This window comes from Nerophis lumbriciformis, linkage group LG16 (genome assembly GCF_033978685.3).
Source record: "Nerophis lumbriciformis linkage group LG16, RoL_Nlum_v2.1, whole genome shotgun sequence".
Classification (NCBI taxonomy): Eukaryota; Metazoa; Chordata; class Actinopteri; order Syngnathiformes; family Syngnathidae; genus Nerophis; species Nerophis lumbriciformis.
In genome coordinates, this window is record NC_084563.2 from 44,657,099 (window position 1) to 44,671,486 (window position 14,388).

At 41.8% G+C, this 14,388-nt stretch overlaps 1 protein-coding gene across 3 annotated transcripts in view; it reads right to left on the bottom strand.

The window, feature by feature from the left end:
* The window catches only part of LOC133617281 (regulating synaptic membrane exocytosis protein 1-like), a 261,134-nt gene that overhangs the window by 205,551 nt on the left and 41,195 nt on the right, over window positions 1-14,388 (bottom strand). For all 3 annotated transcript variants that reach the window (XM_061977201.2, XM_061977200.2, XM_061977199.2), the window contains exon 2: window positions 192-405. In XM_061977201.2, the coding sequence (XP_061833185.1) occupies window positions 192-405 (214 nt within the window). The remainder of the gene's footprint in view (window positions 1-191; window positions 406-14,388) is intronic.

Here is a 14,388-nt window from a genome sequence, read left to right on the forward strand (position 1 = left end):
GAACAGGCATTAAGGGCCTACAGTGGAACAGGTCCGAAGACTTTCTTCCAGTCCACTTTGGTCTCCCCCAAAGTGTGACCAGGAAGAAAAGAAGCAGATGACAAACTCACAGTAGGGAAGCAGCCAAAGCAGAAATGGTGAGTATGTGAGTGGGAGTATGAAAGTGGGAGATGAGCTGTTTGCTTTCTCACATTGTTGGAACGCAGGGACACTCGGCCTCCACAACGAGCGCAGAATTTGGTTTGGCAGTAGGAGCAGAGGTGACCACAGCCGTCTGCAAACTTGGTCTTGCGGCAGATGCCACAGGTGGGCGCGTCGTCCTTCGGCTGGGTCTGCTGACGCCGCGTCTCTGCCCCGATGCGTCGTACTTCCTGCTTATAGCTCTCAAACTGCTGGTGCAGTGTTCTGTGAGGAAAAGAAGGAAACATTTGTGTAAAGGTAACGTTTATACAGAGATCCTCTCTAAAAGTAAAAATAACAAAAACAAATGCGTTAGTAACAAAAGAGAGACAATTTGGGTATGTTTCACTACTAAGTATTTGCATATTTCACTCAACCTACCCACTCGTGAGTCGTGACAAAAATAACCAGCAAATTAGTCAATGTGAAGACTCCCACAATGCTGTCTCAGCAAATGTGTCAAGAGAATATCGCATCTCGCCCAGGCCTAGTTGGAAGCATCAATGCAATTGCTCTAGGACAAAAAAGAAAGCACTAGAAGCTGCAGTTGACACCATGAGCGAAAGATGTAGTAATTTGCTTGTAATAGATTCTACCCCTTCTTAGGGGTGAGGGTGTGTTCCAACTATCGTGGGATCACACTCCTCAGCCTTCCCGGTAAGGTCTATTCAGGTGTACTGGAGAGGAGGCTACGCCGGATAGTCGAACCTCGGATTCAGGAGGAACAGTGTGGTTTTCGTCCTGGTCGTGGAACTGTGGACCAGCTCTATACACTCGGCAGGGTCCTTGAGGGTGCATGGGAGTTTGCTCAACCAGTCTACATGTGCTTTTTGGACTTGGAGAAGGCATTCGACCGTGTACCCCGGGAAGTCCTGTGGGGAGTGCTCAGAGAGTATGGGGTAACGGACTGTCTTATTGTGGCGGTTCGCTCCCTGTATAATCAGTGTCAGAGCTTGGTCCGCATTGCCGGCAGTAAGTCGGACCTGTTTCCAGTGATGGTTGGACTCCGCCAGGGCTGCCCTTTGTCACCGATTCTGTTCATAACCTTTATGGACAGAATTTCTAGGCGCAGTCAGGGCGTTGAGGGTATCTGGTTTGGTGGCTGAAGGATTAGGTCTCTGCTTTTTGCAGATGATGTGGTCCTGATGGCTTCATCTGGCCAAGATCTTCAGCTCTCACTGGATCGGTTCGCAGCCGAGTGTGAAGCGACTGGGATGGGAATCAGCACCTCCAAATCCGAGTCCATGGTTCTCGCCCGGAAAAGGGTGGAGTGCCATCTCCGGGTTGGGGAGGAGATCTTGCCCCAAGTGGAGGAGTTCAAGTACCTCGGAGTCTTGTTCACGAGTGAGGGAAGAGTGGATCGTGAGATCGACAGGCGGATCGGTGCAGCGTCTTCAGTAATGCGGACGCTGTATCGATCCGTTGTGGTGAAGAAGGAGCTGAGCCAGAAGGCAAAGCTCTCGATTTACCGGTCGATCTACGTTCCCATCCTCACCTATGGTCATGAGCTTTGGGTCATGACCGAAAGGACAAGATCACGGGTACAAGCGGCCGAAATGAGTTTCCTCCGCCGGGTGGCGGGGCTCTCCCTTAGAGATAGGGTGAGAAGCTCTGTCATCCGGGGGGAGCTCAAAGTAAAGCCGCTGCTCCTCCACATCGAGAGGAGCCAGATGAGGTGGTTCGGGCATCTGGTCAGGATGCCACCCGAACACCTCCCTCGGGAGGTGTTTCGGGCATGTCCGACCGGTAGGAGGCCACGGGGAAGACCCAGGACACGTTGGGAAGACTATGTCTCCCGGCTGGCCTGGGAACGCCTCGGGGTCCCCCGGGAGGAGCTGGACGAAGTGGCTGGGGAGAGGGAAGTCTGGGCTTCCCTGCTTAGGCTGCTGCCCCCGCGACCCGACCTCGGATAAGCGGAAGAAGATGGATGGATGGATGGATGGATTCTACCCCCTTAGCAAACATGGAACATACACAACAGTATTTCACTGAAGAAGCCAAAGCTTTCGAGACAGATCACCATCCAAATGAAGAGGATGCTTCAATGGAATTAGAGGCACATCACCGCTCCCAGCAGGGACAATTTAGTGGAGATGCAAATGTTCGTGAACCACGACAAGTCAAGTTTGAAAAATGCCATTCTACTCTGTCACACCATGTCTGATCTCAAAACCACTACCCAACCACAGAAATTGCAACCCAAATGATTCCGTAAGAACCGGTGTCTACAGGCTTGCTCCAATTCAATGATAGGCGTCAGAATTACAGAGTGTGGAAACGCTTGTTTCTGTCTGCCCCCAGTGGCTTGGATTTAACAGCAAGTGAGGAGATGGAGCTTCTTCTAAAGTGGCTAGGGGAGGAGTCTAAAGAGCATGCTGAACATATTAGAGCAATTCACATTAATCATCCAGAAGCAGGCTTGGACATGCCGTGGGCAAGACTCGACCAAACATGTTATGTTATGTTATGTTATCTTATGTTATGGCTCAAAAGAAGCAATCAACCTTTCCAAAGATAGGGAATAGGGACTATGCTAAGTTAACAAAGATAGGCGATCTTCTAATGGATTTTCTATCAGCTAAGGGAGAAGGATTCTTACCTGACCTCTTACTCTTTGACACAGCAAGAAGAGTCAAACTTCCTATTCGTCTAGAAGAGAAATGGGCCTCAGTTGGTGCATCTTGTAAGCGATGAGTGGATGTGCATTAGTTACCATTTTGCTTTCTTTTTTTCTAGAATTTGTTAACCAAGAAGCAGTGACCCAAGCTTCAGGTTCATCCCTGAGACAAACATTTCCCCCAGGACTGAAAGGTCGGCATGGCAGCCAAATAAACATAAAGAATCTCATCCCGCAAAACGTTCTCAGCAGGAAACCGATGATTTGTACAGTCCAGGTAGAGAACGAGACTCTGTCTCAGGTGGAGGAGTTGAAGTATCTTGGGGTCTTGTTCACCAGTGAGGGAAAGATGGAGAAGGAAGTCTGGAGCAGCTGGGGCAGTATTGCAGTCTTTCTGCCACACTGTTGTGACGAAACGGAGCTATCTACATTCCTACTCTCACCTATGGTCATGAAGTGTGGGTCATGACCAAAAGAATAAGATCGCGGATACAAGTGGTCAAAATGAGTTTCCTCAGAAGGATGGCTGGCATCTCCCTTAGAGCTAGGGTGAGAAGTTCAGTCACCTGAGAGAGACTTGGAGTAGAGCCGCTGCTCCTTCGCTTGGAAAGGAGCCAGCTTAGGTGGTTCGGGCATCTCGTGTGGATGCCTCACAAGCGTCTTCTTAGGGAGTTCCTCGTTTCACGTCCCACTGGGAAGAGACCCCGGGGCAGGCCAAGGACCAGATGGGGGGATTACGTCTCCTCTCTGGCCTGGGAACGCTTCGGAATCCCCCAGGAGGAAGTTGCTAATGTTGCTCTGGAGAAGGAAGTCTGGGGGTCTGCGCTGGAGCCGTTGTCCCCGCGACCCGATTCCGGATAAGCGGTTGAAGATGGATGGATGGATCCCGCAAAACAGAAATCATCTTTTAAACTAATTCTGACTTCACTGAGTCTTAATCACAATCGGATGACTGATGAGTGTCCAGTTTTCAGAGAAAAACCCATAGAAGATCGCAAAAAGTTCTTGAAAGTATGCAATGTGTGCTTTAAATGCTGTGTGTCGTCACACTATGCTAAGAACTGTAAAGTGCAGGTCCAGTGTTCTGAGTGCAAGAGTGAGCAACATATCATGGCCCTGCACCTATGACCCGCACCATGGACAGAAGTGGAGAACCCTGTTCCAACCTTGCAGGCCGATCCTGCTCCAAAATGTGCCTTGTGGAAGTTTATCCAGCTGGTCAAAGAGACAAAGCAGTGAAGAAGGATTCAATTATGGAAGAGCAGAGCAATAGGTCACTGGTTCGTTTGCATTCTTTTTAAGTGATTGCAGACAAAAGTCCAGTGCCCCATACACACTAACAATGTGTGCAGGAGTAAAGGAACTAACAGGAAGGAGGGCAAGTGGATATGAGATAGAGTCCCATAATGGGATGTTCAGATTCCGTTACACAGCCTTTGAGATTGTAATGACATTCCCAACAACAGATTCCAACCCCAGATGCTGCTCTCTACCAAGCTCATTTAAAATCAATAGCTCATCTCATCCCAGATGTGGATCCAAATGCCCAAAGCATGATGGTCTTGCGTCCAGACGTTGATAGAGTGCAGAAGGTCCGCAAACAAGTGAAGGGCTCAAACCAATCACTTTATGCACAGAAGTTGGATCTTGGGTGGGTTGTTGTAGACAACTTGTGTCTTACTTACTAGCATCCAAAAATCCCTTGCAATCAACACTTTCTACACAAACACCACAGAGTTAAAACAGCCATCAATCATTGATCATGTCCTAATGTGTTCTGCCAAAACTAAAAATATAGCGCCACTCAAGTGACAAACTACATTGCAGGATGCTCTGAGGAGGAATCCACCGAAACTATTGACCATTTTGGATATGCTGTATTCAAGAGGACCAAAGACGACGACCAAGTTGCTCTATCCAACTCAAGATGCTTTATTCATGAAAATATTGAATGATGAACAACAGACGACTGATTGGGAAGTCCCATTGCCCTTTAACAGTCCACGTTGGCGGTTTCCCAACAACAGGCCTCAGAACCCTACAGATCAGGCAACGCATTCTGCTGCTGCTGGCCATTTAAACAACACCAACCACTCGAATGGACCCAGTATTTGGTGCAAACTGAACCATGCCATCCTTGAAAAAACCTTTGATCTTGTGGACACAAGTTCAAATCTGGACATCCTCCCTCGAGTGTTAATCTTAATCACAACGACCAGATGCAAACTGCTTGGTTCCCAAAGATTAGCCAAGTTTTCTTTGTGAAAGTCACTAATTCGTGCCATCATGCACCTGAAACACATACACAGACGGCACAGATGGCATAAGCAATCCTTTCCAACACTGCACGCAAGAAGACAGTGGCAGCCTCAATGTTCAAACATCGAATCGAGGCGCATCCTTCTCCTCAATGACAGTAAAGTACCAAATAAGAATGGCCACCTGGTCTGGTAACAAAGAAACTTCTAAAGCAAAGATGGAAAAGTTTGGCAGGTCGGGATGAAGGTCATTAAACTCATATGGGAGACCTTGTTCGCAAAATCTGCTACAAAAGTAACGCCGCCTCTCACCCCAGATACCTAAGGTATGGACTATGCTGCTGGTATGTAATTATATTTATAATATATATAGAGTAAATGAGTATTTGTATTTTATTGATGGTTGAAAATACTGTTTTTACATCGTGACTTCATTCATTTTATTGAAATATAGTCATAGTTCGCAAACCAAAAGTGAGGTCTTCGGACCGGAAACAGTGTCAAAACGTAAAGTTTGGGAGCAAAATAAGACATTGTAAAGATAGTCCGTTTAACATCGCAGACCAGAAATATCGATACATTGTATTCCGTTGGTAGTATCATTGGTAGGTAAACCTATATTATTCATGTATAGTTAAAGAGGGTATGTTTGGAGAAATGTAGATTGACGATGTTTGATTGTGTTGACTGTCACCAAGTGGTTTATTGCAGTGGCTAATGGATGGCAATGTTGTGTCATTAATATGAGCCAAGTCACTTTATTCCCTTTCTTTAAAAAAAATCTATATTTGTGTATTGTAATACATGCAAATAGTAAGAGTTGAAAGTGATTATTTCTTCAACTGTGTATAACAGTTTTACCTTTTTCTGCATCATTAAATCTGTAGAATGAAAGTGGTATCTTCAGAGTCTTGATGAAGGAAATTAGTTTAGCTGACTGCCAAGACCGAGCAGAGGTACAACAGGTGGATACTCCAATGATTTATAACACACATTGGTACCCATCATGAAAATAACAAACAACCTGTTAGAATAATTATATATAAGTTATACACAACTCCTGAATAAATAGAGGAGCTTGTGGGGCTGTACCTTAGAGCGTGGTGGGAGACTGTAACTGAGTGTGCAGCCCCAAACGTTTCTCATCATGAGCAAAATTCAACGTAGTTGCTTCTTGTCTCGTTTAATAGATAGTTTGGTGTTTGAACCTGACACAACCGGGAACGTTAAGGGGGTTTACAGTGAAATTAAATGAAAAACGTGTTACAAATTTCAAGTAGTGGTCAAATAAAATTAAAAAAAAGATTAAACATCGTTAATGCAGTACCAGAAAGTGAGTTTTCTGTACAGAGTTGATGTTGCAGTTTTCTTCATTTTTAGCATTTTGAGATGCGGAAATAAGAAAGCGGCACACAACCTGCTTAATCAGCTGATGAACATAGTGGTTCGACAGTCTGCCCATTCAATCTGGCATAATCTTAAAGAAAAACATCTAAGCAATATAAAAACATATTACACAAGCAAACAGGGTTTGTTACAACTGATATCATGTCAATACAATGCCAACGTTTTGCTATGGAGACGCTAAAAGGGCAACTATCTTCAATTACAAATTTTTTCCCCTTCAATAATTTGTACCAATACATTTATTCTATCATAAAAAAAATCACTAAACAATATACGCTATTACTTAATCATGTCAGTATCATTGTATGTATTATCATTTTTGAGCTCGAACCAGACAAATTCCATTTACGTCAGAATCGCAATGTTTATTTACAGTTTTCAAGAATCAAAAGCACACCCTACGACCCTGAAAGGGACAAGCGGTAGAAAATGGATACATTGAATTTTAAAAAGAGTATGACGTTTTTTTTAGCTATCCCCACGTAGTTGACCCAATTTTTGCTGAAAGCAAATGATTGGCACACTTCAGATTCTAGTTTTTCAGGTAAGAAGAAGCTTGACATTACTGTGCAAAAACGGCATATTGGATAACAATTTAACCGATTACGGATTACAAGATAAGCAAAAAAAGTTCTCTTTTTTACAAAAGTTTGTCTCTAGGAATATATATTTTTATAATCACATGGAAAGCTGCATTTTCTTGAGAATAACTAGTTTTCCATAAAATATAACAACTTCTCGGAGTTGACAAAATCACAAATGGTCTCGATCATAGAGGAATGTCTTTAATCCTGGAATTGGGAGCGAAATGAGTATTGATTGCAAATCAAGAATCGGTTTGAATCGAGATTCCGTATTTAATTGAATCGTGAGTATAGTACAGGTGGGCCTAATAAGTATGTTGATTACTTGTCTTGAAAAAATTTTAGAAAAAGTCGAAGTAATGTTAAAATTAATCGTACGATAAAAAAAATCTCGAGACTGTACCGAAACAAACTTTACCCTGTTCCAAAGTTTCGCTATTTTAAACAAATAAGTAAAATTGGAGGAATTAATCCATAAGAGAACGTCCAAGAGATATGATTTGAGCATGCTGCCAAACGTGTTTTGTATCTTGGTCGTCAACGGAGTCAGTTTTTGTACAGGCCAAACATTTCGAAATGCCAAGTCGGTAAAGGTTCACGGAGAAACCAACTTCAGGTGTGTTAAACCTCAGAATTTTACATTAGAAAAGAAGACTGTCGTCCTTTCAGCAGCAAGTCAACAGGACTTGCCACTGTGTGGATTCTCCTGGAGAAATTTGTTTCAAACTGAAAATATTTCAAATCTGAAACACAGTGCATTAATGTGGGAAATATTTCAAACCTTCTCTTTTATTGATTTGTGAATAGGATTATTGCTTTTTTTTACCAGACACCGTACATTGTTCGTAACCCGCAGCTATCTCAGCTTAGCTTAGCTAATGCTAAAATCCTACTAAATGCTACGTATGCCAGTGTTTTTCAACCTTTTTTGAGCCAAGGCACATTTTTTGCGTTCAAAAAATCCGGAGGCACACCACCAGCAGAAATCATTAAAAAACAAAACTCAGTTGACAGTAAAGTCGTTTTTGCAATTGTTGGATATGACTTTAAACCATCACGAAGCATGCATCAATATAGCTCTTGTCTCAAAGTAGGTGTACTGTCACCACCTGTCACATCACCCCCTGACTTATTTTGAGTGTATTGCTGTTTTCCTGTGTGTAGTGTTTTAGTTCTTGTCTTGCGCTCCTATTTTGGTGGCTTTTTCTCTTTTTTTGGTATTTTCCTGTAGCAGTTTTATGTCTTCCTTTGAGCGATATTTCCCGCATCTTCTTTGTTTTAGCAATCAAGAATATTTCAGTTGTTTTTATCCTACTTTGCGGGGACATTGTTGATTGTCATGTCTTGTTCGGATGTACATTGTGGACGCCGTCTTTGCTCCACAGTAAGTCTTTGCTGTCGTCCAGCATTCTGTTTTTCTTTACTTTGTAGCCAGTTCAGTTTTAGTTTCGTTCTGCATAGCCTTCCCTAAGCTTCAATGCCTTTTCTTAGGGGCACTCACCTTTTGTTTATATTTGGTTTAAGCATTAGACACCTTTTTACCTGCATGCTGCCTCCCGCTGTTTCCGACATCTACAAAGCAATTAGCTTCCAGCTGCCACCTACTGATATGAAAGAGTATTATAGCGCCGACACTCAACAACAACACATAATTTGCAGACTATAATTACTGGTTTGCAAAAAATATTGTCATGCTGCAACATGAAGTGACGGTTTGGGGTGAATGGCAAAACAATGGGCCTCAAAACCTCGTCACGGTATCTCTGTGCATTCAAAATGTCATCAATAAAATACACTTGCATTGGTTACCCATAACATACACCTGCCCGTACCATAACCCCACCCCCACCATGGGCTACTCAATTCACAACGTTGACATCAGCAATCCGCTCTCCCACGCGACGCTACACATGCTGTCTGCCATCTGCGCTGAACAGTGAAAATCGGGATTCATCCGTGAAGAGAACACCTCTCCAACGTGCCAGACGCCATCGAATGTGAATTTGCCCACTCAAGTTGGTTACAACAACGAACAGCATTCAGGTCGAGACCCCGATGATGACGAAGAGCATGTATATGAGCTTTCCTGAGACGGTTTCTCACAGTTTGTGCACTAATTCTTTGGTTATGCAAACCAATTGTTGCTGCAGCTGGTCTCAGATGATCGTGGAGGTGCACCTGCTGGATATGGAGGTCCTGGGCAGGTGTGTTTAAGCGTGGTCTGCGGTTGTGAAGCCGGTTGGATGTACTGCCAAATTCTCTGAAACGCCTTTAGAGACGGCTTATGGCCCGAATTTTCCGGGAGACTCCCGAAATTCAGCGCCTCTCCCAAAAACCTCCGGGACAAATATTCTCCCGAAAATCTCCCGATTTTCAGCCGGAGCTGGAGGCCACGCCCCCTCCAGCTCCATGCGGACCTGAGTGAGGACAGCCTTTTTTCACGACGGGAGGACAACAGGGTGACAAGAACTAAATAATCCAGACTAGAGACAAATTGTATTATTATGTTTATTTTACCTAAAAATACATATTTATTAATAAAAAAAAATATATATATATACATTTTTACTATATTTTGCTAAAAACATCAAAATTAATTGTATTTTTTTTTGTATTTTTTCTGACTCCTTATTACATCCAGCCATAGAATTAAAATAAACATATTTGAAATAATTAATTTTATATTATCATAAAAATTCATTTAAAATGACCATATTTAATTATTAAAATAATTGCTTGTTTATCAACAACTTTAGCATTTTATTCATTACATTTTGAAGCTCTCAGAAGCCAAGTTATGTTATATTCCTTAAGATTTATTTATGCAAGTTTGAAGTATCAATTATCCAAACACAGTTTTGTTTGCATATTTTCAGGATGTAGATATATATATGTATGAAATACTTGACTTGGTGAATTCTAGCTGTAAATATACTCCCCCCCTCTTAACCACGCCCCAAGTCTGGGCAGGGAAGCCCAAGTCTGGGCTTCCCTGCTTAGGCTGCTGCCCCCGCGACCCGACCTCGGATAAGCGGAAGAAGATGGATGGATGGATGAATGGTTCATCCATCTAACCATTTTCTACCGCTTGTCCATAACTCGTAAAAAATGGGAGCAAAAACAAAAGATTAAGGCAACGTCATAACCTCTGACAACAAGGAGTTATTTATCCCGCCAATGGGAACCAGGGGCTCAGCCAAGCCCAAGCACCATGGGAACAGCTGTCAAAAACAGAGGGTTCACAGCCGGTTGCCATGGTAACATGGTGGCATCAACTGCTGGTTGTCAGCGGGTGTCAGTGCACCAGCTGTTCCTGTTCTTAGAGACACATTTTTTAATCAATCTTTTTCACTGCTTACAGCACATATGGGCAGCTAAAGATGCATTAAGCAACTATTTTCGTAAAAAAAACTAAACAAATATGTGCACTCATGCACATCACATGAGCGCCACAGCAATCCTCTAAAAATCTCTGGATTTAGCAAAATGCAATGTTAATGTTTGCCCTACAGTCAGTGTTTTCGACGTCTTTATTTTATTTATTTTTTTAAATCAACATAAAGAACACAAGATACACTTACAATTAGTGCACCAACCCAAAAACCCTCTCTCCCCCCATTCTCACTCATTCACACTCATTCACACAAAAGGGTTGTTTCCTTCTGTTATTAATGTTTGAATAATTGTATCTAAGTTATCACAAAAACTTTGTGTTGAAATGAGTTCCCAGCAAGAAGACCAAAAGCTGTCTTTGAACCTACCAAGAAGAAGGCTTGTAAAACTCCACTGTGTGGGGAGGAAGCAACACAAAGTTGTTCTGTTTTCTTTCATGTATTGTAATCAACAGAAATATATTGTTTTAACCCAAGGACTACAAAGCGGAGAGAAGGCAGGATCTGCCCAAGTTCCAGACACCGCTTTTTTTAACTCTTTTACGAACCCTTCTTTGAACTGTTTTACGACCTTTTCTTTTGAACTGTTCTGTAACCAAAGGCAATGCTGTTTACGACCCACGTCCCTTTGGAAGCAGCTGTTGCCATGTGGTCAGAGAAAGTCCAAGTAAAGGAGGAGGCGTACAATCTTTCGCCAGAGCGTGCTGAGACACTGTACAAGAGTACAGTGTGTCCAGGCGTCTCTCCTCAATTTGAGCCACATTTAATTATGTCTCTGTTTGATTCCTTGCTTCTTGTCTCGTTTAATAGATGTCATCAGTGTTTGAACCTGACAATTAATATTCTGGTTCCTACAATATATATCAATACAGTCTGCAAGGGATACAGTCCGTAAGTACACATGATTGTGTGTGCTGCTGGTCCACTAATAGTACTAACCTCTAACAGTTAATTTTACTAATTTTCATTAATTAATAGTTTCTATGTAACTGTTTTTATTTTATTTTTGTTCAAGAAAATGTTTTTTTATTTATTTAATTTCAAAAAAAAAATACAGGACATCATCTTCACCAGACCAGGTTGTCAATGAAATTAGATTGTTTATAGGGTTCTTAAAACCAGGTCCAGTCCAGATCATGTCCAGGTCGTGATCAGCAACACACACTTTCATTTGTGTACACTCAAAATTAGATAACATAACAGATTGCATATAATCTATAAACAAAATTACATTTTCAAAATAAGCATTTTAGGACTTCCCATCGTTTTTTTAATGTTTTTTTTGGCATCATTATCGGTTTCAATCATATAACTTTCTAAAGTTAAAAAAATACTGAATAAATGTTTAAAAGAAAGTAATACTAAGTGAATATCTATTTTTGGCCTTAAAAATTAACTTTATACCGAGTACTATAATTAAATTGACTAAATCATGACTGTCAATTAACTCTCCTAAAATAACAGAAACCACATCACGCTTCATAAACAAACCAATCCTTAAACAAATTTTTTCAACTTCCACCCAAAACAAAGACACAATATGACCATATCAAAACAAATGCAGGGTGGATTCAGACTCCTGACAACAAAATCGGCAATCATCTGACTCTGTCCCATTCAATATTTTTAACATTTTTCCCGTGGGTAAGAAATGATAAATAATTTGAATTTGAAAATAACGATTTTTCACATCGATAGTAGTTTTGTAAATTAATTTGAATATTGGCAAAAAAGTCCTCCCATTTTCCATATGTGTTATATGGGGCAGCCTTCAGAGATGTCTTTATTAAATAAAAAATTATATATTTTTTCATTTATTTTAGTTCCTTTTTGCCAACTATAATTTCTTATTGGAGGTTTACAAACTAATAATTTAGTGGTTCTATAATTAATTATTTGTTTCCATGTTTTCCCAATTACTCCAGTTAGTTGATTAAATGAAAAGCTTGAACAAGCATCACCATACATAGTTCTAAATTCATCGTACTCCATAATCTTACCATTCTCATCCATCTATTACAATATTAGAGTTCATCCATATTGTCTGTTGTGGAGGGAAAGTGTAGTCAGCGCTGCTTGTAGGAGGAAAAGTCGCCGCCGCTGTCCATGGTACTGAAGACGAACGCAAGCGGGCATGTGCTGACGGCAAGACACAGCTGGCAGGTGATTAGATTTCACAGGTGGTACGTGTTAATCTAATCATCTGTTGTCTTTAACAGTAAGCAGCCGGGAGTAGAGCGGGAGAGAGGATTGGGAGTGACGGCAACGTCACGACATGCGGAAATACATTTTTGAAAATCTTGTGACAACTATTAAAACTTTGTTAAACCTGCACGCTTGGCTCTTCTGCCGTGTCTACAGTGGAGCTGCTAGGAAGCGACTTCCACATCTGTCATTTCTTTTTTCTGGTACATAAAATTGAAAACACCACCATGAGTGGATTGTTTTCTTTATGAACCTCACCATGTTTCCCAGCAGACTCTCTACATAAGGAAAATGGGAACGCATCACTTGTAAAAAGGGATACAATTGCTTATGATACAGTACATGTTTTTTGTCCAACAGGACACTTGTGTACCACTCAGTGTTTAGATACGTCTTTTGTAAAATCTAAAATATTTCCTTCTGTTGGCTCTGATTTAAATTCTAAAATGTTTCCCAGACAGACTGCCTCTTACATGTACATGCATCCTCTGTTGTTGCCATTTCTAATACAAAGTAGCCTATAGTTCGAACTTACATCTATCAGTCAAAGACGCAATCAAAGTGGAGGCACGTAAATAAGACCGCCCACAAAACGGTGCATCCTGAAGAAACGGTCAGAAAGCGGTTTAAAGATGGTCTGCAAAACATAATCTAATGCAAGATTTTGACCAAATAACCACCATTACATATTATGTCGACCAGGAAGGAAGTGTATTAATTGTAGAGAAAAATGATAATATTACCCTGTGGAGGTTGCCCTCCAGTGGGTTCTTCGGACCACCAAGCATTGACATGCGAGCAGGATTCAGGTTCAATGAAGTTTTATTTTTTCAAACAAAGTTCTTCTGTGGCTTTTCAGCAATTGTCCTTTTTCTCTTGCTCTCGCTCCAACTCCCTCTCCAACCCCTCTCTCCTCCCGGCTGCTGCCCTTTAACAGAGCGACAGGTGATTAGATAACCAGGCCCAGGTGGGCCATCTACGCACCTGTCGCTGATTTCGAAGCCGGTCCTGGCACACCCCGCTTCACTGCAGGCCCGCAGGCCACGCCCCCCTCCACATACCCGTTTAAGGTTCTCTGGGGAAGATACAACTGTAAACTATTTATATTACATATTGTGAGATTAAGTTGAGATGCACTGTTCACCTAAAAGCACGCTATTGTGTATTTTTCGTGTCATTTATTTACTTTTTAAGTCATTTATTTATTTATTAAACCCTTTTCTAATTGGTTGGTTTAAAAGACAAGGATGAGTACCGTATTTTCGCATCGGATTATAAGGCTCACTGCCGATGAGGGTGTCTACTCAGGTCTTTGTTCATACAAAAGGCGCACCGGATTATAAGGCGCATTAAAGGGGTCATATTATGATTTTTTTCTGAATGTAAAACACTTCCTTGTGGTCTACATAACATGTAATGGTGGTTCTTTGGTCAAAATGTTGCATAGATGATGTTTTACAGATCATCTTCAAGCCGCTTTCTGACAGTCGCTTCAGGATGTGCCGTTTTGTGAGCGGTCTTATTTACGTGGCTCCCCTTTGACATTGCTTCTCCCCGTCATCTTTGTTGTAGCGGTGTAGCGTGCAAGGACGGGAGTGGAAGAACTGTCAAAAGATGGAGCTAACGGTTTTAATGACATTCAGACTTTACTTAAATCAATAACGAAGCAGCATCTCCTCATCCGCCGGAAATGTGACCCGTGAAAAACTGTCCGACCGGAACTCTCTAATAACTAAAGTTCCTTG